The sequence below is a fragment of the Ornithorhynchus anatinus genome, chromosome 16 (genome assembly GCF_004115215.2).
Source record: "Ornithorhynchus anatinus isolate Pmale09 chromosome 16, mOrnAna1.pri.v4, whole genome shotgun sequence".
Taxonomy (NCBI): domain Eukaryota; kingdom Metazoa; phylum Chordata; class Mammalia; order Monotremata; family Ornithorhynchidae; genus Ornithorhynchus; species Ornithorhynchus anatinus.
In genome coordinates this window covers 42,142,299-42,166,658 of record NC_041743.1, presented here as the reverse complement: position 1 = coordinate 42,166,658, position 24,360 = coordinate 42,142,299, and the positions used below count along the sequence as shown (strand labels likewise).

General features: G+C 55.5%; 1 protein-coding gene across 1 annotated transcript in view; it reads right to left on the bottom strand.

Moving 5' to 3' along the window:
- The window catches only part of MACF1 (microtubule actin crosslinking factor 1), a 291,335-nt gene that overhangs the window by 180,515 nt on the left and 86,460 nt on the right, over positions 1 to 24,360 (bottom strand). Inside the window, 1 exon segment of the mRNA XM_029080290.1 lies at positions 5,245 to 5,306. Coding sequence (XP_028936123.1) covers positions 5,245 to 5,306 — 62 coding nt within the window.

Genomic DNA, 24,360 nt, shown 5'->3' with positions numbered 1-24,360 from the left:
AATAAAGGGAGCAAGTCAGGGCGCCACAGAAGGGAAAAGGAGAAGAGGAAAGGAAGAATTAGGGAAGACCTTGGAGAAGATCGGGGCGTATGTGCCTGGCACTGGACTAAATGCTGGGATGGATACAAGCAAATTGGGTTAGACACAGTCCCTGTCCCAAAGGGGGCTCACAGTCTTAATTCCCACTGCGGTAACTGAGGCCCAGAGAAGTGAAGTGACTCGCCTAAGGTCACAGAGCAGACAGGGGTCGGAGCGGGGATTAGAACCCATGATCTTCTGACTCCCAGGCCCGCGGTCTATCCGCCAGGCCACGCCGCTCCAGGGGTCTGGAGCTGAACCCGCCTAGCATCCCCCGGGGTCGTAATAAACGGCATCCGGCTCCAGAAGCGAAGTCGGAAGCGAGACTCTCCAAATTCACTCATTTTCGATCGAATTATTTACTGAACGCTTAATGTGTGCAGAGCACTAAGAGACCCCGACGATCCTCCAGCTCAAAGACTTCCAGGAAGCAGAAACTGCTCCCTCCCTCTTGATGCTATCAGTCCTTCTCTCTAAACCTCGAAGGCCGCCTCCTTCCGAAGCCCGGGCTCTCCTTGCAACACTTCCTAAGGGCCAGTGCAAACGTCTGCGGGGTTTTAGTTGCCACACAGAGTTCAAGTGAGATTCGATCCTGGGGGTTGGGAGGTGGGGAGGTTGGTTCCTCTTCCTCCTCCTCCTTCTCCTCCTCCTCCTCCTCCTCCTCCAAAATGGAGGAGCCGGAGTCAGGAAGGAGAGGTGCACATCTAGAAGTGGAGCAACCACTCCGGGGGCGATGGACAGATGAACACACCCTCGTGTCCACCCCAATGTGCCCTTTCACCCAGAGCGACCCTCCGGCCCTCACCCTACCCCTCATCCCCACCCCCCACCCCCAACTTCCTGCCTCCGAGAAGTTTTAGCGTGGCTCAGCGGAAAGAGCATGGGCTTGGGAGTCGGAGGTCATGGGTTCGAATTCCGGTTCCGCCACCTGTCAGCTGTGTGACTGTGGGCAAGTCACTTCTCGATTCTATTTCTCTATTCTTTCTATTCTACCTATCGCGATTAAGGTGTCCCGTTTTTTGTCCTTCTGTCTCCCCCAATTAGATTCTAAGCCCGTCAATGGGCAGGGATCGTCTCTACCTGTTGCCGATTTGTACATTCGAAGAGCTTAGTACAGTGCTCTGCACGTGGTAAGCGCTCGATAAATACTATCGAATGAATAGACTTCACTTCTCTGTGCCTCAGTTACCTCATCTGTAAAATGGGGATTAAGACTGTGAGACTCACGTGGGACAATCTGATTACCCTGTGTCTACACCAGCGCTTAGAACAGTGCTCTGCACATAGTAAGCGCTTAACAAATACCAACATTATTATTATTATTATTATTCTCAGTAAAGGGCTGAGCCCCTGTGGCAAGAGGAGGTCAGATCCAGCCAAAGTTGAGCAAGGGCAAACGGCAGAGCCGGCAGGGAGAGAATCAGGGTGCCCTTGTGGATAGAACCTAGGTCACAGGACCTGGGTTCTAATCCCGGTTCTGTCACTTGTCTGCTGGGGGAGCCTCGGGCAAGTCATTTCACCTCTCTGGGCCTCAGGTACCTCATCTGGGAAATGGGGATTAACCCTGTGAGCCCCATGTGGGACAGGGACTGTGTCCAACCTGATTACTTTATTATCTACCCCAGAGCTCAGTACAGTGCCCGTCACAAAGTACATAAAACGAGAAAAAAAATGAGAATCTGTCTCACTAAGGGAGGATGAGATGGCCACCTGGCTCTTAGGCTTTTAGTTTAATATTCCTCAGTTCGGTATTAAAAAGGCACTTAGTAATAATGTCGGTATTTGTTAAGCGCTCACTGTGTGCAAAGCACTGTTCTAAGCACTGGGATAGACACAGGGTAATCAGGTTGTCCCACGGGAGACTCACAGTCTTAATCCCCAAACCGAAGCAGCTGTGGATCCGTCTGTAATTTATCTGTACTGATGTCCGTCTCCCCGTCCAGACTGTAACTCGTCGTGGGCAGGGAATATGTCTGTCTATTGTTATATTGTACTCTCCCAAGGGCTTAGTACAGTGTTCTGCACAGTGTAAGCACTCAGTAAATACGACTGAATGAACGAATCGACTGAAAGAATTTATTGAGTGTCTCCGGTGTGCTGAGCACATGCTAGCGAAGCAGAAGGGAAAGGTGGGGGGCAGAATCCCGTGGGGCTGGACGATAATAATAACTGGGGTAATCGTTAGGCACTTACTGTGTGCCAGGCACTGCACTAAAGGCTGCGGGGGATACAAGCCAATCATGTTCTTATACGGAGCTCACAGTCTTAATCCCCATTTTCCAGACGAGGTAACTGAGGCCCAGGGAAGTGAAAGTGACTTGCCCAAGGACACAGAGGAGACAAGTGGCGGAGCCAGGATTAGAATCCATGTCCTTCTGACTCCCAGGCCCGGGCTCTACCCGCTAAAACCCGTCTCCAAAGTCTTCTCTCCTGCTAATAATAATGTTGGCATTTGTTAAGCGCTTACTATGTGCAGAGCACTGTTCTAAGCGCCGGGGTAGACCCAGGGGAATCAGGTTGTCCCACGTGAGGCTCACAGTTAATCCCCATTTTACAGACGAGGGAACTGAGGCACAGAGAAGCGAAGTGACTCGCCCACAGCCACACGGCTGACAAGTGGCCGAGCCGGGAGTCGAACCCATGACCTCTGACTCCCAAGCCCGGGCTCTTTCCACTGAGCCACGCTGCTTCCCTAATGAATCTCTGTCTGCGAGATCCGGGGACGGGAAGGCGGAGGCCGGGAGGCAGTGGTCTGGAACCGGGCGGGCAGGAAGAGATGAAAAACCGTCTAGGGTTGAAGTGAGGCTCTGGCCGGGCTCCCACCCCGAACAGTGACACTCTCTGTTCCCTTCCTCTGCCTCTCCCTCCACCTCCCGCCGGCAGACGCCGACGGGGCAGGGCCCCGACAGGCGGCACCGGCTACAGCTCGCCGAGGCGAAGGGCCGAAAAGGAGCACCGGCTAGAGTTTGCGGGGGCAGAGTACCGACAGGGAGCACCGGCTACAGCTCGCCAAGCGGGAGGGTGGTTCCGGGGCCTGAACCCCCTCAGGGGCCTTCGGTTCCCACGGAGGATCACCCCGGCGGGCGAGCGGCACGGCCTAGTAATGGTAATGTTGCTATTCGTTAAGCGCTTACCATGTGCAGGGCACTGTTCTAAGCGCTGGGGGAGATACGGGGTGATCAGGCTGTCCCACGTGGGGCTCACACTTTTTTAATCCCCATTTTACAGATGAGGTAACTGAGGCACAGAGGAGTTAAGTGACTCGCCCACAGTCACACAGCTGCCACGCGGCAGAGCCGGGACTCGAACCCATGACCTCCGACTCCCAAGCCCGGGCTCCTTCCACTGAGCCATGCTGCCTAGTGGATACAGCCTGGGTCCGGGAGTCAGAAAGTCGCGAATCCCAGCTCTGCCACTCGTCTGCCGGGTGACCGTGGGCAAGTCACTTAACTTCTCTAGGCCTTAGCTTCCTCAACTGTAAAATGGGGACTGAGACTGAGAGTCCCTCGTGGGATAGGGACGGTGTCCAACCCGATTTGCTTGTATCCACCCTAGTGCTTAGTACCGTGCCTGGCGCCTAATAAGCCCTTAAATACCGCAATTATCATCATTCTCGTACCTACTGACTTGACTGTATTCTTCCAGGCGCTGAGCACAGCGCTCTGCACATAGTAGGGGCTCAATAAATCCCACTGATGGATGTCATTTCCTACACTGAATGGGACTGACTCAGAGGGCATTAAACCCAATTATTTGAGGGCTGGAAGTTCTATCCCTGACTGCCTCTGCCACACTGGGTGGCTCAGTGGAAAGAGCCCGGGCTTGGGAGTCAGGGGTCACGGGTTCGAATCCCGGCTCTGCCACCTGGCAGCCGTGTGACCGTGGGCGAGTCACTTGACTTCTCTGTGCCTCAGTTGCCTCATCGGTGAAATGGGGATGAAGACTGTGAGCCTCACGCGGGACGACCCGGTGACCCTGTATCTACCCCAGTGCTTAGAACAGTGCTCTGCACATAGTAAGCGCTTAACAAATACCAACATTATTATTATTATTATTGGGTGACCCCGAGCAGATCTTTTAACCTCTCTGTGCCTCTCTGTTAATGCTCCTGATACTACTGGCCTTGCCTAACAGAGACAAAGACTGATAGGATTAAATCAAGGTTTTCTTTCCCCAAAACGCATAGAGCACTTTCGGTTGAGCACTTTGTTGTGTCTTCCCCATCGCGTTGTGTCTTCTAGAGCCCAGAGCCTGTGGCTCCGTTTCCTCTGTAGCCCTCTGACCTCCTAGTTCTGCCCCACGGGGACCCTCAATACAGACTCGTCCGCTGACCTGGGCAGGTCACTTAACTTCTCCGTGCCTCAGTCCCCTCATCTGTAAAATGGGGATTAAGATTACGCGCCCCACGTGGGACACGGACTGTGTCCAACCCGATTCTCTCCTATCTACTCCGGTGCTCAATACGGAGCATGGAACTTTGCATGCGCTTAACAGATACCATTAAAAAAATAACACCACCACAGATGAGCTGTCAGCGGGACTTGTCCATCTATGGTTTTGCTCTTTACTTCTGGTTCTTCTCAGGGATCGGGGGGAGGGACGGTGGGCAGGGAATATGTCTGCTTATTGTTGTATCGGACTCTCCCAAGTGCTCAGTACAGTGCTCTGCACCCAGTAAGCGCTCGATAAATTCGATTGGATGAACGAATAAATGAATGCGTCTGCTTATTATCGTAGCATACTCTCCCAAACGCTTAACAAATACGACAACGGATGAATGACACGGCCGGTGCCGTTTTACCAGCGACAAGGCGAAGTGGAGGGGTGGGCCCAGAGTGGTTCCGGTCCCAGCCCTGAGGGATAATAATGTTGGTATTTGTTAAGCGCTTACTACGTGCAGAGCACTGTTCTAAGCGATGGGGGAGATACAGGGTCATCGGGTTGTCCCCCGTGAGGCTCACAGTCTTCATCCCCATTTTACGGATGAGGTAACTGAGGCACAGAGAAGTTAAGCGACTTGCCCACAGTCACACAGCTGACAGGTGGCAAAGCCGGGATTCGAACCCATGACCTCTGACTCCCAAGCCCGGGCTCTTTCCACTGAGCCACGCTGCTTCTCGTGGGCTGACGGCGGAGGAGGAGAATATCATCCGGGGAGGAACTTACCTTCATCAAGTGCTTGTTGACCCATTTGGTGAAGGTCTTCTTTTGAACCCGGTCCCGTTCATCTAGGAAGAAAACACAGAGGGGTCTTGGGTTAGCACCGGGCACCTGGAATCTATTTTCGTGTCCGTCTCCCCAGCTCTGATTGCCGGGCCCTACCAACTCTGCTGTACTGCTCTCTCCCAGGCGTTTAGTAAAGGGCTCTGCAAGCAGTACTCAATAGATGCCACCGACTGATCAATTAATTGATCGGAATTGTGGAGCCTGCCCTGACCTAATTATTTTCCCAGAGGCCCCCGGGGCAGATCTAGGCTAAGTTGAGCTCCCCGTGCCCGACCCCACCAGCCTCAGCTTAGGAAAAGAACACAACACATGCACCACCGCGGTTTGCTGGGCTTCTCGCTGTCGCCCCTCACCCATTCCACCCGTTCGGCTGGAGGAGTGATCTGCGTTTGGCGAAAGATGAACGGAATCAGGATAGCCGAATGCAAAACCTCAGAGACACCTCCCCCCCCCCCCCCCCCCCCGCCTTTTATGGTATTTGTTAAGCGCTTACTGTGTGCCAGGCACTGAACTAAGCAGTGGGATAGATACAAGCTAATCAGATTGGACAGTCGCGGTTACACACGGGGCTCCAGTTTTAAAGCCCCATTTTCCAGATGAGGAAACCGAGGCACAGGGAAGTGAAGGGACTAGTTCGAGGTCACAGAGCAGACAAGTAGTGGAGCCGGGATCGGGACCGGGTCCATCCGACTCCCCTTCTGTACATGCCAACGAACCAAGCCGGAAACTTTCAATGCCAGCCTCGTACATCAAACCGCTTGGGAATCTCGGAATCCAAGAGCTGAAAGGAATCTTTTCCGAGGGAATCTGCGGGCAGTAGCAGGGCCTAATGGAATGAGCACGAGGCCAGGAGTCAGAGGACCCGGGTCCTAATCCCGGCTCTGCCGCCTGCCTGCCTTGTGATGTTGGGCGAGTCGCTTCACTTCTCTGTGCCTCAGTTCCCTCATCTGTAAAAGGGGGATTGAGACTGTGAGCCCCTTGTGGGCCAACCTGATTACCTTGCATCTACTCCAGTGCTTAGAACAGTGCTTGGCACATAGGGAGCGCTTTAAAAATACCATTATTATTATCATTATAATCCTGTTGCTCCTCCAGGGCTCAGTACAGTGCTTGGCACATAGGAAGCACTTAAACACCACAGTTATTATTATAAGAACTTGCAGAGGCCCAGCCCTCTGCCTCCGAGTAAGGGAATGCTTAGACCATCTTGAGAGAGAGGGAAAGAGAGAGAGAGTGTGTGTGTGAGCGCGAGCCCGTGTGTGTGCTTCGGTTGCCTTTCCCATTGTTTACTCCGCCTGACAGACGGCAGAGTCTTCCTTCTGTCTGATTCTACGCTCTCCCGCCGCGGCCTCCCGTGGGGGGTTCAGTGCCATCTAGGAGTCAGCCAAGACGTCCGACCCTCTTCTTCCCTTCCCGACTCATCCTCCCCGCCACCCCTGTCCATCCACGTCTCACGGCGGCGGCCCGGGTGCTCCCCTTCCCGCTACCCCCTCCCGATCGCTTCCCGCGTCTCCCCCGGCTGCCGGCCCGAGAGAAGGCAGACACCTGTCACGTCCGCGTCGGGCCGGCTCCCAGACGCGCGATCCCCTGGAAGCCCAGCGGAAACGCGGCAGGCCGCTCCCGACTCCTTTTTGAGCCCGGACGTTGAGCTGGCTCGCCCGGCCGCGGGGAAAGCCGGCCCCGTGGCCGGTGACGCTTCCCGGCCTCCCCCGCGGCCCCTTTCGGCCCAGAGGAGGGTCCAGGGGCCCCAAGAGGCCTCTCTGGGTTGACAGCACGGGCAGGGAAACTCAATAGCCACCGGAGGTCAAGTCTCCCGGCCACGGTAACCCGAGTTCAACGCTGAGTGTCACTGACCGGGCTGGGTCACCCATGAAAGCCCCACGGCCACGGGCGGACCCCCGGCGCGGACAGTTGGGCCGTAAGCTCCCCGGAGGGTATTGCGAGGTATTTCCAACCCCTTAAGCCGGAGGATTCCCCATTGGGAGCTTCTCCGGGCAGCCCCATCCCTCGCACTGAAGTGCCCGGTCCAACAATAGGATAAGAGGATATTGTGGCGATGGGAACGAGATCTCTTAATGACCCAGACGGGCGATTCGTCAAACGGAGCCGCACAAAGCAACACACACACACAAGCACACACAAAGCCTGAACCAGAGGGACCCTCCCTAAGAAGAGGCGGCAGATCTCTTCTACCCTTTGATCGATCAGTTAATGGTATTTATTGACTGCCTAGTCGATCGTATTTATAATAATAATTATTATTACGGTATCTGTTAAGCGCGTCCTACGTGCCGGGCACCGAACTAAGCACTGGGGTGGATACAAGCAAATTGGCTGGACACAGTCCCTGTCCCACATGGGGCTCCCAGTCTCGATCCCCAATTTCCAGATGAGGTAACTGAGGCCCAGAGAAGTTAGGTGACTTGCCCGAGGTCACACAGCAGACAAGTGGTGGAGTCAGGATTAACACCCATGACCTTCTGACTCCCGGGCCCCTGCTCTTATCCACTGCACCATTCTGCTTCACATTGAGCACTTACCGTGTGCAGAGCACTGTACTAAGCACTTGGGAGGGTACAACGCAACAGATACATTCCCTGCCCACAAGCTTACAGTCTATACGGCGAGACAGACATTAATATAAATGCAGAGCACTGACTTAGTGTTTGGAGAATATAATACAATAGACATGACAGACACGATCCGAACTCACAGGAGTCTACGGGGGAGAGGGGACGTCGAAATAAATGATATATAGGGGAAATGACAGGGCATACGGATATGTCCGTAAGTGCTGCGGGGCTGAGGGTGGGGTGAATATAAAGTACTTAAGGGGTATAGGTCAAAGTGCACAGGTGATGCAGAAAGGAGAGCGAGTAGTGAAAATGAGGGCATAGTTAGGGAGAAGTGATTTTAGTAGGGCTTGGGGGTTTACTGAGGGGTGGTCGGTCAGATGTGAAAGGGGAGCAAAATCCAGGCCAGCGGAAAGATGTGGACAGGGAGTCAGCGGTGAGATAGCCAAGATCACGGTACAGAGAGTAGGATAGGGTTAGGGTGGAGTGTGTGGGTTGGGCCGTAGTAGATCAGCAAGGTAAGGTGGAAAGGGGGAGCCGACTGAGTGCCTTCAAGCCGACGGTAAGTTGTTTCTGTTTGATGCGGAGGTGGGTGGGCAACTATTGGCAGGTCTTGAGGAGGGGGTGACATGGACTCAAACAGGTGAGTCAGGAACAGTTAAGATGCCCTCGAGACGAGATTCACAAGAGATTCACCGGCTACAGTCCCGCAGGGGCCCGGGAATTCCTTCCTTCACTGTTTCAGGCCTCCGGGGGCCAGAGGGAACTGTGGCTTGACCGGTCTGGACAGGGATCCATCATCGGTAGCCTTGAGGAGAGACACCGTTGCCCTTCTCTCAGATGTCTTCTCTAGAATTCCCTAGCCTCTAAGCTCGTGGCGGGCAGGGAATACGTCTACCGATTCTGTCCGTACTGTACTCTCCCAAGCACTTAGTACAGTGCCCTGCACCCAGTGGGCGCTCCATAAATATCACTGATTGACTGATAGGATGCCTTCTCTAACTCGGCCCCCAACTAGGGTCCAGAGACACCTCTGGCATTCTCTTCGGGCAGCAGTCCAATGTCTGGGACCGAATTAAAGAGACGGTAGAGAGACGTTTAAATCCGAGGGATCGGCTAATGAAATCCTGTCAATCACTCAATCACTCAGGAGCCTGTGCAGAAAGGAATTCCCCTTCCCAGGAAAATCTTCTCTCCTGCTCGCAGCTGGGGAGATCAGAGGGTCTGGAAGCAACACAGCCTGCTCTTGATTCGGATGGGAGTGACAGGTTTTGACAAAGAGAACGGCTGCTGATCTTGAACCCCAGCGCACGGGGTCATCTTTTACTTCATTCATATTTATCGAGCACTTACCGTGTGCAGAGCGCTGTTCTAACCGCTTGGGAGGGTCCGATATAACAATAAACAGACGCATTCCCCTGCTCACAGAAGACGTGCTCTAAGGCAGGGCTTCACCTGACTGGAGATCAGAGCATTATGGACACCGATTCTGCCATTTTCAACACAGACTCAAAGGGCAAGGAAGGAGCCCGAGAGGTCATCTGAGGCATCCCTCTGCCTTCAGACGCTTCCCCGATCCACAGACTCTGGGGATAGGTGAGGGAAGTCGCCAGGCTGACCTATTATTAGACCCTGTAATGCCCTCTCAACTTTCCCTTAGCTCTGGGATTCCCCTTTCTTGCTCACGTATTTCAGAGGGAGGGAAGCTAAAAGAGAAAAAGAGAGTCCCAAAATAGCAACGTTAAGAGAAGAATTAATCAGATATGGATTTACAAATTGCCGGAGACTAGGTGGCAGTCTTTGTAAGCCAACACAAATACACACAGACTCGGGCTTCTCCTAATTCATCAGTTTCAGAAAATCCTCTTTGACTCCCTGCCGAGGCAGGGACTGTACGAAGAGAGAGAAGCAAGGAGTGAAGAGCTGCTGCAGACAAAAATCGCGGGGAGCCAGTACCCGGCTCTAACAATAATAATAATAATGATTGTAGGATTTGTTAAGTGCTTACTGTGTACCAGTGCTGGGGTGGATATAAGCCAGTAGGGTCGGACAAAGTCCCCGCCCCTCGTGGGGCTCATAGTTTTCATCCCCATTTTACAGAGGAGGTAACTGAGGCACAGAAGTGAAGCGACTTACCCAAGGTCACACAGTAGACAGCGTGGAGCCGGGATTAGAACCCATGACCTTCTAACTCCCAGGCCTGTGTGCTATCCTCCCTCCCCTAAGCCCAAGACCCTCAGGAAGGCAAAGGCCTCCTTACCCAGGGTGGGTTCGGAGTTTGACTAAAACCACCGTAAACCCATTTTCACACTTCCTTGTTACGATGGGGTCATTCTTAAAAAGGATTTGCCTTAATTTCCCCTGGTCCACATCTTCAAGGGGAGAAAATGAAAGAGATGGAGAGGGTTAGCAGCAGCAGATCCCAGAGGGGAAATTTCAATGATTGGTAAGAGAACCGTCCAGAGGAAGTCGGTCCAAACTGTCTCAGAGTTCACCGAAGTCATGAAGATCGGCCTGGCTGCATTGCTACCTGGTTCTGGGGTGAAGGGACAAACAGATGATAAAGATGACGATGGTATTCGTTACGCACTTACTACGTGCCAGCACTGTTTGAAGCGTTGGGGTAGACACAAGCTAACCTGGTTGGACTCAGTTCCTGTCCCGCATGGGGCTCACAGTCTTAATCCCCATTTGTCAGATGAGGTAACTGAGGCACAGAGAAGTGAAGTGACTTGCTCCAGGTCACACGGCAGACAAGGGCCAGAGCCGGGATTAGAACCCAGGTCGTTCTGACTGCCGGGCCTGTGTTGCTTCAAACTGGAGGGGTGATGATGATAGCGACAACAATAATAATAATATTCGTTAAATGCTTACTACATGCCAAGCAGTGAACTAACTGCTCGGGTAGATCCGGAATAATCAGGTTGGATATAGTCCCTGTGCTACACAGGAGTCCCAGGCTAACTAAGGGAGATAGCAAACACGTCCCCTTGTCCCCCGCTCCGCCGGGTCCTCGTCTCTGGCTGGAGAGAGCCGCCAGCAAGCCCAAGGTCGCAACCTCAAGCCTCTGATCCACCGTCTCCTCCTCAGGCTTCCAGCACAGAAGTGAATTTGGAGATTATAATCAACCAACTTTTGCTTCAGAATAAAAAAACCAGAAACACCTCACCGCAGAACCCTCCCTTCCCGGCGAGTCTACAGTTACCCTTGGTTTCCCGACCCAGCCAGATGCAAGAGCAGGCACAGAAACACCCACGTGTCTGCACCCCCACAACCCCACAACCTAAGCATAAGCCTCCAATGTGCCCGGCTCTGCCCGGTCAGACAGCGTGACTCCGTCCCACGAGGAGAAATGAGTTACCCAGGAAGTGCCTGCCCGCCCCACCACCTTCCAGAGCCACTTCTGAACAGGCCCAAAGGCTTTGAACCCCGGAAAGCACCAAAGCCAGTGAGTCACCGGGGAGCGAAGGCGACTCCGACCGCGAGAGGAGATGACTGGCATCGCCATACTGACCCATGCAGCACATTCGGCGTACCAAGTGGGCGTTCAGCGCTCGCTCCTCTCGGAAATCGGGCCACGGCGGGCTCCCGGGCCCTCCCGCTCGGACCGGGGCCACGCCGGCCGAACCGGCCATCTCGGCGGACGGGGGCCCCAGCGCCCTCTCCGGCTGCGACGGGAAAGGATCCGGCGGGGAGGGCTCTCGGTGGAAGCAAAAAGCAGCCCTCTTCGGTGCCCGGTTCTCAGAAGAGTCTCCACCCACCACTTCCTACCGGCCTCAGCCTCCTCCTCCTCCTCTTCTTCCCCTTGAAGAGGGGGCAGGAAGTTCCTCCCCAAGACTTCAAAAAACGGATCCGGCACCCCAAGGTGAAAACGGTCCCCGGAGTCTTCGAGCTGCACCTGCCCCGGTGGGAGGGGGCCCGGGTCGGCCGGATGTGGCAGGGAGAGGAGTTTTCCCAGTACAGACGGAGGAGGAGTCCAGACCCGTTCTTCCCGGGGTTCCGACCGGCTGGGAGTCTGGGGGAGCCTCCGGCTGCCCCCGGCTGGCGGGGCGGGAGCTCGTTAAGTCCCAGACAGGCAGCGGCCTCTCCTCTGTGCCCTTTCTAGGGGGATGCGGTTCGGGGGCGGCAAATGGAAACTTGCCAGGCCAAGTCAGAACCGGCCTGCCAGTTGCCCAACATCCTGCTCCAGGGGCTCTTCTCCTCTCCGGCGAAGCCCCATGTGGAGCAGCTGGGCCGGGCCCCTCCTTCCCAGGGACGACAGCAGGCCGAGGAGGGTCCGGAAGGGCAACCGACAAGCCGAGTGGCCAATGGCGTCCGCGACCGGTCAGACGCTCCCGGGCCCTGCCCTCCAGGTGGATCTAGGTTCCCACCCTCCTCCCCAGCTTCTGCGGTCCTCCTCAGAGCAACACAGTTCTGAAGCTGAGTGGCAAAGCAGATACCGTCAATTCCAGATGGGCAGGGGCCCTCCCTGTGTCCCACTGTTTTCCCCCAACACAGCCCGGGAATGTCATCCAAGCCACCCCAACCCCGGCCCCCCGGTCCTCATCTCCCGGGCACTTATCTGGGCCTCCAGCAATCCTTCGGCCCCGGGGGCGCGAGAGGGGTGGTTTGTTTGGTTCTCCAACTTGTTTTCCGACTCCTGGAGAACTGTACCAGACACGGGAATTTTGAAGAGCCACAGTGACAATGAAAGGCCTTTTCATTCGTCGGGCTGCGGGAACCGCCTGTCACTTCTTCCCCGGCTGCCAGGACCGACGTGGAGAGAGGGGAAAGGCTAGGCGGCTCGGCCCCCGGTCCGGCCAGCGCCGGTTGGAATCTCCAGTCCTGTGTCCTCTGACCGGTCGGGACAGATAACGGGACCACCGTATCTCTGGCCCGCTCCTCCGGCGCTTTAAATAGAAAGGCTGTTCTAGGCTAAGGCTGTGCTCAATCCTCCCCTCGCCAGCCTGGGTCAGGAAAGGGGGGGAGGGGGCGACAGGAGGGGGAGATGAAAGTCCCCGAAGGCCTGGGACGGTACGACTCGAAAACGCCAGGGACCCGCCCCGGGGGAATCTGGCTGGCGGCCGACTTCTGGACAGACTTTCTCCGCGTTTCTTTCACCCCGGGGGTCACCTCCGGCCGGCCCCGATGGTCCCAGCAGTCCCCACCTCCCACCAGCAAGGGGACAATAATCCCGTTACCGCTTACTAACAACATTAAGGAATCACCGCCTTATCCTTCCCCCACCAGCTAATCTTTTCCCAACCTCACCCTGATAACCTGTGACTGCCCTCCCCAGCCCCCGACCCGACGGGTGGGGCTTCCCCGGCCCTCTTTTTCCCCCCAATAGAAAGGAATTGAGAAGCAGCACGGTGTAGTGGATAGAGCCCAGGCCCGGGAGGCAGAAGGTCAAGGGTTCTAATCCCGGCTCCATCACTTGTCTGCTGTGTGACCTTGGGCAAGTCACTTCACCGGGCCTCAGTTCCCTCATCTGTAAAATGGGAATTGAGACTGTGAGCCTCACATGAGATATGGAATGTGTCCAACCCGATCTGCTTGTATCCGCCCCAGCACTTAGAACAGTGCCTGGCTCACAGTAAGTGCTTAACAAATACAAGCACCATTATTATTATTATTATTAATAACAGTAACTGCGGTCTTTGTTAAGCGCCTACACCGGGCCAACCGCTGTGCTAAGCACTGGGGAAGAGACAGAATAAGCAGGCAGGATTTCGTACCTGCCCCACATGGGGTTCCTAATCTTAGTGGGAGAGAGAATCCCCGTTTTATAGCGGAGAAAACAGAGACATAGACAAGTGACTCGCCCAAGGTCGCCCAGCGGGCAGGTGGTCGAGCCAGGATTAGAACCCAGGTCCACAGCCTCCCAGCACAGTGCTCTTACCACTGAGTTCCGCTGTCACTCTCCGCCGTCCTTGCTCAGGACCCCTGAGAGGAAGAGGTGTGGGATTCCGGAGGAGAGCAGGCCGAGGCCTGACTACATTATTAGCCAGTTGCTCAAGGGAGAGGAAGAGAGAGGTTTCAGGGGGCGGAGGTACGTCACGATGATCTGGAGCGGACGGGTGACCTCCCCTCCACCAACCGGGAAGCTCCGAGGAGAGAGAAGACATCGGAGGTGGGCAGAGGACAGAGATCCTCCGAGCTAAACGGGCATCACACACCAGTTGTGGACGCCCAGCTCTAGACGGCCGACGGGTCCTCGCTGCTCCCCGCGCCAACCCGAGCAGCGTGGCGAAGTGGATAGAGGACGGACCCGGGAGTCAGAAGGACACGGGATCCGATCCTGGCGCCGCCACCTACGTGCTGTGTGGCCCTGGTCAAGTCATTTCACTTTTCTGGTCCTCACTTACCTCACAGGTAAAGCGGCGATTGAGACTGTGAGCCCCCACATGGGATAGTGGCTGTGTCATTCATTCATTCAATCTGAATTACTGAGCACTTACTGTGTGCAAAGCATTCATTCATTCACTCAGCGGTATTCACTGAGCGCTAACTGTGTGCAAAGCACTGAATTAAGCACTCGGGAGAGTATAATACAACTACAGAGAGACACATTCCCTGCCCACAACGAGCTCACAGTCTAGAGGACTCCAACCCAATCTGCTCGTATCCACCCCAGCGCTTAGTACAGTGCCTGGTACACCGTAAGTCCTTAACGAATACTACTATTATTATTATTACCTCCCGGCCTTTCAAACGTGGAGGTTCACTGCCCTGATGTTAGCCATTCTTTCTGGGTAAAGGGTTCAGAGGGGGAGCTAAAACCAGGGTAAAGCACCATCTGTTCCCCCCACCCTCACTCCAGGTGTCCTTAGGGGAGGACATTCACCCCCCTCTCTGTCTCTGCCCTGAATCCCAGAGCCCCAGGTTCCTGGAGCTGGGGGAAGCAGGGGGGCCAGAGCGGGAAGACCACCTTGGAGCTCGGAGGCGAGCTTACCTGATCACAAGCTGGCCTTCTCACCGTGCCTCAAGAGTCCCTTCCCAGCCGGCCACCCTGAGGGGAAGACCGGTGCAGGCAGGCTCCCATTCGCACTGCCCCTCCGACCCCTTCCTCACGTGATCCCCAACGATTTGGGCCACCCCCCCCCCGCCCAACATATCCACCTGAGCTCAGCCCTCCCCGCTTTCAGAGTCTCAAATCCTCAAATCCTACCTCTTCCAACAAGCCTTCTCTAATGATCAGCGCACAGGTCCTTATCAACCCTTTTATTATGGTATTTCATTCATTCGTTCAATCGCATTTATTGAGCGCTTACTATACGCACAGCACTGTTCTCAGTGCTTGCTGGACAGACAGTAAGTGCTGAACAAATGCCTTCCAAAAAAAGTTTGGGTTGGTCTGTGGATTTCCATTCTCTACATCCCCATTTTCACCTCATAGGCCTCTTCCACGGTCCATCATCACATCACCCAGGCCACCTCCTAGACGGTCCTCTACCAAACTCCACCCCCTTTCTGGTTTCCTTTCCTGGGGCTATCTTTCCCCGCCCGTCGGTCCCCAAATTCTAAAACCTCGCTTTCACTTCCTGGCAACCGTGCCACCGAGCTGAAACAAAATGCATCCGCGAAGCAAGTGGTCTAGCGAGGCCAGGAGAGCTTACTGACACGCATCCCAGCCCCGAGGCATCTAGTGGGGAGACAGATTGGTGTATCGTACTCTCCCAAGTGATCGGTACAGTGCTCTGCACAGAGTAAGCGCTCAATATATATGACAATGAACGGAAGCTCTCCGTCGGAATGTTCTCCTTCCTTGGAAAGAGAGCTCCGGGAACAGAGGGCCGTGGGGACTGTTTTCAATTCTTCGGGGTGCTTAGTACAAGGTGGATGCCTAATCAATAAATCAACACGGGCCTTACATCCCACACAATAGAACCAAGAGAATGGACAGAAGCAGTGCGGCCTAGAGGAGAGAACACGACGGGCCTGGGAGTCAGAAGGGCCTGGGTTCTAATCCTGGCTCTGCCACTTTGCTGTGTGACCTCGCGCAAGCTACTTAGAGAAACAGCATGACTCAGGGGAAAGAGCACGGGTTTAGGAGTCAGAGGACATGGGTTCTAATCCCAGCTCTGCCACCTGTCAGCTGTGTGACTTTGGGCAAGTCACTTGACTTCTCGGTGCCTCGGTTACCTCATCTGGAAATGGGGACTGTCCTCATGTGGGACAATCCGATTACCCTGCATCTACCCCAGCGTTTAGAACGGTGCTCGGCACAGAGTGAGCGCTTAACAAATACCAACATTATTATTATTATTAACTTCCCTGCACCTCAAGTACCTCATCTGCAAAACAGGGATTAAGACTCTGAGCTCCACCTGGGACACAGACTGTGTCCAACCTGATTAGCTTGTATCCACCCCAGTGCTTATTACAGAGTGCTTGGCACATAGTAAGTGCTTAGCAAATATTATTAAAAGAGGGCCAATGTTGGTCACCCCCAGCACACCAGAGGAGTGGGAACCAAATGTCTCTCGGTCAGTATTTCATATTTCAGACAAGTAGGGCAGAAGAACTCGCTTGTGTCTAGGATGTGTTGAGGGCGTGTGGAGGGAAACGGTCTCAGTGACACATACTAATTGTGGCATTTGTTAAGCGCTTACTATGTGCCAGGCACTGTACTAAACACTGGAGTAGAAACCAGATCATAAAGGTGGTCAGAGTCCCTGTCCCGCATGGAGCTCATAATCTTAATCGCTATTTTCCAGATGAAGTAACTGAGTCCCAGAGAGGCGAAGCGACTTGCCTGAAGTCACACAGTAGACAAGTGGCAGAGTGGAGATTAGAACCCACGTTCTCTGACTCCCAAGGGCCAAAAGGAGCCAGAGTGTGGTTTCTGATGCCAGTCTGCAGCGAGTGTGAGGAGAGGAGCTAACCAGGAGACCGTGGGTTGTTTTTTGAAAAAAATGGCATTTGTTAAGTGCTTACTATGTGTCAAACACCGTTCTAAGTGCTGGGGCGGATACAATCAGGTTGGACCGAGTTCCTGTCCCGCACGGGGCTCGCGGGGCTCGCGGTCTAAATAGAAGGCTAACTGGAGAATGAGGAAAACGATCAGCTGACTGTCTCCTTCTTGGGACTTTGCCGGGGAACTGAGATCAAAAGTTAATTCAGTCAGATGGTTCGGCTGTGGAATGCCCGACCGGCTCGCTGGTTCCATCCGGGACAAAGAGCAGGGAGAGGCAGGCCGGCTGTGGCACGCGCCCCCGGCCGAGCTGCTGCCCTTCTCCTTCTGATCCGACTCCCGGCCCGGCCCTTCGACTCCCTAGCTCGGGCCCCACACCAAATTCAGAACTTCTTCCACTCCGCCCCGGAGGCGCCATGAAAGAGCAGCCCCCAAAACGGCCCAACCGCGGCCCCGGGGAGAATCTCCACTGAGGGAGGGTCCTCCCCGCTCTTCTGAGGAAGAAGCGGCGAGAGAGCGGTTCCCGCCTTCCTTCCGTCCTTCCTTCCTTCCACGTTTCGGGCACCTACGTCACTGACCCGGCTCCCTCTTGGCCGGCCCTGGCTCTGAGAGTGGATCCCAGGTCTCCGCGCCCCCCAGCTGGGAGAGCGGCACCCCGAGGAACCCTCTCTCCTTTCTTCTTCCGGGCGGCCACCCGGACTGCCCCGTCCCGGGCAGCGTCCGGCCGGCCCTTTAAGGCAGAAGGCGACGCGTCTCCCCCCTCCCCCTGCCGCCCCCCCAAAAGTCCCTCTCAGCTGAACGCCAGTCATCCGCCCCATTACCTTCTCTCTCTTTCGCCCGCCTCTTCCAGTACAAGACACCGGCAACTCCGAGAACGTGACTCAGAATAAAAACGGTCGGTGGAAAATAAACCGAGTCCAAGAGAGGCATCGCGGGCCGACTCCCGCCCCCGGCCGGTCAGAGATCCAGAGGTCCGGGTCCGTTCAGAAATGCCTTTCCCCGGAGGCGGCCGCCTTTGCTCCGAGGCGGGTACCGTCCAGGGCTAACATCCCAGGGGGAGGAGGGGCGCTGAGATGAGCCCAACTGAGTGCCGCTAGGAGTCAAAATGAAAGAAACTTCCTGACCGGGTCCCTGTCCTCTCTCCAGAGCCGGCTGCAGCTCCACTTACATCAGGCACCGTTAAAGCAGGGCTAGAGTTCCCCCTGGGTCCGACAAAGCCCGGGAAACTGAGCGGAGGGAGGGAGGGGAGGGAGAAGGAAGGAGAAGGGGGTGGTGGTGAACAGAGAGAGGCTGGCCGAGCGTCGGTTTGACTCAGACCTCTTTCTTCGGCATCCACGGAGACTGGCTCAAGCGAGCGAACCTCAGACCCCTGGAGGGGCGGGGAGGGGGCGGGAGGGGAAGTCACGCTCCCCAAGTGGATCCTGCCCCGCTGAAACGCCAGGCCCTGCCGACAGGATCCCGGTCAGTCGCTCACGGTGGGAGCGGGAGGCTGGGAAGACTTCCCCGCCCCGTTAGCATTTGCTAGTATTTGCAACGTGCTTACTCTGTGACAGGCCCTGTACTGGACGCTGGGGTGGACACAAGCAAATCGGGTTGGACGCGGTCCCTGTCACACTCTTAAATCCCCATTTTAAAGATGAGATAACTGAAGGACACAGAAGTTAAGCGACTTGCCCGTGGTCACACAGCGGGCGAGTGGCGGAGCCGGAATTAGAACCCGGGGCCTCCTGACTCCCGGGCCCGAGCTCTATCCGCTAAGCTCCGCTGCTCCTCCTGGTCAACGGCAAGCTCCGGTGAGACCAAGGCGACCACCTCCCTGCCACCCCAGAGGGGGTCTGAAGGGAAAGAGGGAGGTCAGCCACCCCAAGAGGATTTGAGAGGGGAGAGGAGAGGTTTGGCCCCTAGCCCCTGCAGGGGCATTGCTGCCTCAGTTTCCACCAGCCTCCGCCCGAGCGGCGCCTCCAGTGGGGAGTAGCGGAAGCGCTCGCCAATGGACTCGCCCAACCGGAGCCCACAGGAAAGAGGATTTTCATTCATTCATTCACTCAATCGAATTTACTGAGCACTTACTGGGCACAGAGCACCGTACTAACTGCTTGGAAAAGTACAATACGACAAGAAGCAGACCCATTCCCCGCCCACAGTGAGCTCACGGTCTGGGGGGGGAACGTCACAAGCGAGGACTTCTGCAGTCACCAAGTGAGCCCCAATTGGGCCAGAGTTCCCCCCTCCAAGGCTCGGAGCCAAACGGCCTCGTCTAGTCCATCTCCTCCCCCTTCCCCCCGAATCGGGCTCGGCCACCATGTCATCGCCCCGCGATGACGTCGAAGGAGCACTCGACTTCGCCTCTCCCGGACCCGGCATCCTCCACGGAAGAGTTGGGGGGAGGGAGTGCTGACAGCTTGTCTTCCTGCCAAACTCCAGCTATTTGTGGATTTCTATGGTGCCGATCACCATGGTATGTAAATATTTGGTGTCTTTTCACATTTTAACGGGGGAAAAAAAAACCCCAAAAACCCGGGTGGGTCTGCCCCTTCACGGTATACCCGTTCAGTGGGAGCAGCGCGGCCTAAAGGAAAGAGAACGGGCCTCGGATACCTCATCTGTAAAATGGGGATGAAGACTACGAGCCCTACGTGGGACAGGGCCTGTGTCCAACCTGATTAACCCGTGTGTACCCCGGCGCTTAGAACAGTGCCTGGCACATAGTAAGCGCTTAAATACCAGAAGAAAAAAAGAGGGAAGGAGCTTAACTCCAAGATTACAAGTCCCCACCATATCCCGGCCCCCCCAGGCCCTCGCCCGTCGCAAGCCTATTCTGAGGGCCGGAAATTGGCGTCATGCTCAAGGAGACTTTCCGGCCGATAAAACGGAGGTTTGGGCTGTGGGTAGGAGCTGCGACTTCCAGGAAGCGGTCTGTCGGTCGGAGTTGAGAAGAGCGAGAGAGGCGGGTTTTTCTGGCGGGGACCAAGATGGGGCCAGGGACTCCCCCGCCTAACGGGCCCAGGAGGGGCCCCCGACCGCCTCCCTTTCGGGACGCCCCAACCCCGCCCGCCAACCGAAGTGCAGCTTCCCGCAACCGTGAAACCCCAAAATCTCAGAACAGGGCAACGCCCCGAATCACTTGAACGTGTGGCTGGCGAAAGCCACCGCCGGCAGCGACGGCGCCGCGCCAGGGGGTCTGCCTGTGGCCGAGCGGTCCCGGCCCTCAAGGCTCCCAACAGGCTCAGACGGAGCAAGAGGCTCCTTAAAGGCTCTTGCCTGTTGTGTGACCTTAGGCAAGTCACTTCGTAGCCTCAGTTTCCTCAGCTGTAAACTGGGGATTAAACAGCCATTCTCCCTCCCCGCTTAGCGTGTGAGCCCGATAAGGGGCAGGGACGGTGTCTGTCCTGATTATCTTGTATCTACCCCAGTGCCACTGTTCGGCACGTCACATGTGCTTAATGAACACCACCGTTATTAAGAGTACTGAAACACCATCACCCAACGGTCTGAAGACTTCCGGCCACGAAGGGGTATGGCCTAGTAGAAAGAACACAGACCCGGGAGTCAGAGGCCCCGGATTCTAATCCTGGCTCTGCCGACTGCTTGCGGTGTGGCCTTGGGCAAGTCGCTTAACTGCTCTGTGCCTCGGTTTCCTCAACTGTAAAGTGGCCATTAAATACCTGTTCTCCCTCCTAGACTGTGAGCCCCAAGTGGTACGGGAACTGTCTGACCTAATTAGCCTGTACCCACTCCAGCTCTTACAAGAGTGTTTGACACATAGTAAGTGCTGAACGAATACCATTAAAAAAATTGGGAGATGACAGGCAGCCAAATCCGGTTCTAGGGTCGGGTCCCGGTCTCCTCCCCGGGCACGGAGCTGTCCCTGCTGGTGGGAAGGGCCCCCAGGCCCTAGGGAGACTCTTCATACTGGGACTCAAAATGGTTTTCACGGGATGTAATGGAAGCAGAGAGGTGCGTGCGTCTGTGTGTCGACATGTAACAAGGATGCCTTCCTTCGACAACGGATCACGCTCACTCACATCCCCCCTTTCTACCAATCAGTGCGATTTATTGGGCGTTTACTGCGTGCAGAGCACTGTGCTAAGCACTCGGGAGAATATAATACAGCAGAGTTGGTAGATCCGTTCCCTGCCCAGTGAGCTTAAATCGATCAGTGGGATTTACTGAGTGCTTGCTATGTGCGGAGCACTGTACTAAGCGCTCGGGAGAGTACGACAGACGCGTTCCCTGCCCAAAACACGCTTGGAGGGTTTTCAGGCCATATTTACAGAGCCCCTCGAGGCCGTGAGATTGGAGAATTCTCCAGTTTTCTTGTCATAATACTAGTAACTTCTCTGATGTTTAAGCACTTACTGTGTGCCAAGCACTGAACTAAACGCTGGTGTAAGTACAAGCTAATCAGGTCGGACACAGTCACCGTCCCACGGGGGGATCACAGTCTAAATAGGATTGAATCCCCATTTTTCAGATGAGGATAGAGAGAGAAGTGAAGTGACTTAGCCAAGGTCACCCAGCTGGCAAGCGGCAGAGCCGGGGTTAGAACCGAGGTTCTCTGGCTCCCAGGCCCGGGTTCCTTCCACTAGCCCCCCCACCGCTTCTCGTGAACTCATCCCAAGCGCTTAGTACAGTTCTCTGCGCACAGTAAGCGCTCAATAAATACGATCGAACGAATGAGCGGATAACCCAACGGCCTTGTCTCTTGTCTAACGGGAAGAACGCCTGTGTAAATGGAACCTGGTCTCTACTCAGGGCCAGACCTGGGCCCTGAGGGGTCCGGGGTCAGTGGAAGGGGTAGGTTTCGGGGGATGGGACTCGGGGGCTTGCCCCAAGACAGTTAGGAAAGTTGCGGAGGGAAGCGGAGGAGTCTCCCCTCCTCGAAGCCCCCACCCCGTCCTTCGGGCCGGGATTTTCCAAGTGTGATTTCAGAGCCGGTCCGGCCCCACATCTCAGACGTCTTTCCGCCGGGTCACCTCCGGCGCCGGCCGGCCCGGGCCTTCGGGGGGTTGGGACCCGGGAACGAGGCAGTACGGCTCGGTGGAAAGAGCACAGCCCTGAAAGTCAGGAGCCCAGGTGCTAGTCCCGGCTCTGCCCCTTGCCTTCCGGGTGACCTGAAGTGGCAAGTCACTTAATCTCTCAGTCTCCGTTTCCTCATCTGAAAAATGGAAAGAAAACACCCATTCTCCCTTTCTCATTCATTACCAGCCCCGCGTGGGACAGGGACTCTGTCCGATTTGATTATCTCACGACTACCCCAGCATTTAGCCCGGTACCGGCAGCTAATAAGTGCTTAATATTACTATTATCATTATGATTACTATTATTACCGTTGAGCCAGGAGAAGAGCAAGGCACACGGTCTAGGAGTCAACGCTCCTTGGGGTAGAGATAGAGCACCGGCCTGGGGGTCAGAAGGTCGTGAGTTCTAATCCCGGCTCCACCTCTTGCCCGCTGTGTGGCCTTGGGCAAGTCACTTCGTTCCTCTGGGCCTCGGTTACCCCATCTGTAAAATGGGGATTAAGACCTCGAGCCTCAAGAGGGATTTGCTTGTATCCACTCCAACGCTTAATAATGTGCTGGGCACATAGTAAACGCTTAACAAAATACCACAATTATTATTCCAGAGCTTAGAACAGTGCTTGGCCCGTAGTAAGCGCTTAACAAATACCATCATCGTCGTTATTATTGTTATCAGGCCCAGGGCCCGTCATCCAATGGTGTCCCGGCCTCAGAGGGTGGAAGACCAGGTAATCACGCATGATTATTTCAGGCAATGGGTATTTATTGAGCACTTACTGTGTGCGGAACACCGCCCTAAGCGTCTGAGAAAGTACGGTACCGACGATAAAGACACGTTTCCTGCCAACAACGAGCTTACAGTCACCAGGCTGAGACCCAGTGGCCCCGGGCTCAGAAGCGAAGAGCCACGGAGTAGGGACGCACCTCCTAGCCTGAATCCACTCCGGCCATTCTGTGCCCCCAACTGTGAGCCAGGCCCAGCCGAAGATAATAATAATAATAATAATTATTATGGTATTTGTTAAGCACCTACTCTGTGCCGTGTACTGTACTACGCGCTGGGGTGGATACAAGCAAATCGGGTTGGAAACCGCCCATATCCCACATGGGACTCACAGCCTTAATCCCCATTTTACAGACAAGGTAAGAGGCACAGAGAAGTGAAGTGACCTGCCCGAGGTCACACGGCCGTCAAGGACCGCCAAGATGATGAAGACGATGATGACCTTCGTTTGGTGCCCGGCATAATAATGTTGGTATTTGTTAAGCGCTTAAGATGTGCAGGGCGCCGGGGTAGACACAGGGTAATCAGGTTGTCCCACGTGAGGCTCATAGTTAATCCCCATTTTACAGATGAGGGAACTGAGGCCCAGAGAAGTTAAGCGACTTGCCCACAGTAACACAGCTGCCAAGTAGCAGAGTCGGGATTCGAACCCATGACCTCTGACTCCCAAGCCCGGGCTCTTTCCACTGAGCCATGCTGGTATGTGTCAAGCAGTGCTCTAAGTGCTGGGGTGGACGCAAGTTAATCAGGTTGGATGCAGTCCCTGCCCCCACCTGGGGATGACAGCATTAATCCCCATTTTACAGATGAGGGAACTGAGGCCCAGAGAGATGAAGCGCCTTGCCCAAAATCACACACACTGGACAGGCGACGGCGCCAGGAGTAGAACCCAGGGCCTTCCGACCCCCAGGCCCGGGCTCTTCTATCCACTAGCCCGGGTTGCTTCGGGCTTTAAGGAGGCCTGCCCCGATCCTGGCTCAAGACCTCACCACGGATGTGAGTTTTCCTTAAAAGGGCTGATCTCATCCCCGCTGAACGTACAGTCCGTCCGCTCTCGCCCGCCCGGAGCACGAGGCTGGATGTCCAGCCCAGCCGGATGCGTTGAGTCGGCAAACAAAACCGGTCACCGGCGGGAGGGGGAGGGAAGGGGGATATTCCCGGCCTCCGCGCCGGACCGCGAAGCTCCACGGACTCGGGGAGATAACGCTAATAATGACGATGGCATTTATTAAGAGCTAACTGGGTGCCGCGCACTGCGTTAACTCCTGACGTGGCTACGAGATCTAATTAGAGCGGACACAGCCCGACCCCACACGGGACCCGCGGCCTCACGGGAGGGGAGAGAGAGCAAATAGTGAATCCCCATTTTCAGACGAGGAAGCTGAGGCCCTGGGCGGTGACGTGACTCGCCCGAGACCACGCAGCAGGCAAGCGGCGGAGCCGAGACCGGAGCCGGAGTCTCCCGATTTTCGGAGAGAGCCGAGACCGGCGCCGTAGCCTCCCGATTTTCGGAGACGTGCGCGGGAGGGGGAGGAGGCCGGGGGGGTCGAGGGTGGGAGGGGGAGAAGGTGGAAGTCCTGGTCAGCGCTCTGAATAAACTCGGACAACCTACAAGTCCTCAAAAACGGCAGTCGGAGGCCCAGCACCACATCCGGAGATTGGTGGGAATCCACTGGGCACCGGTGAAGATAAGAGCTGGGCAAGCTGGGAAGCAGGCCTGGGAGTCAGAGGACCCGGGTTCTAATCCCGGCTCCGCCACCTGTCAGCTGTGTGACCTCGGGC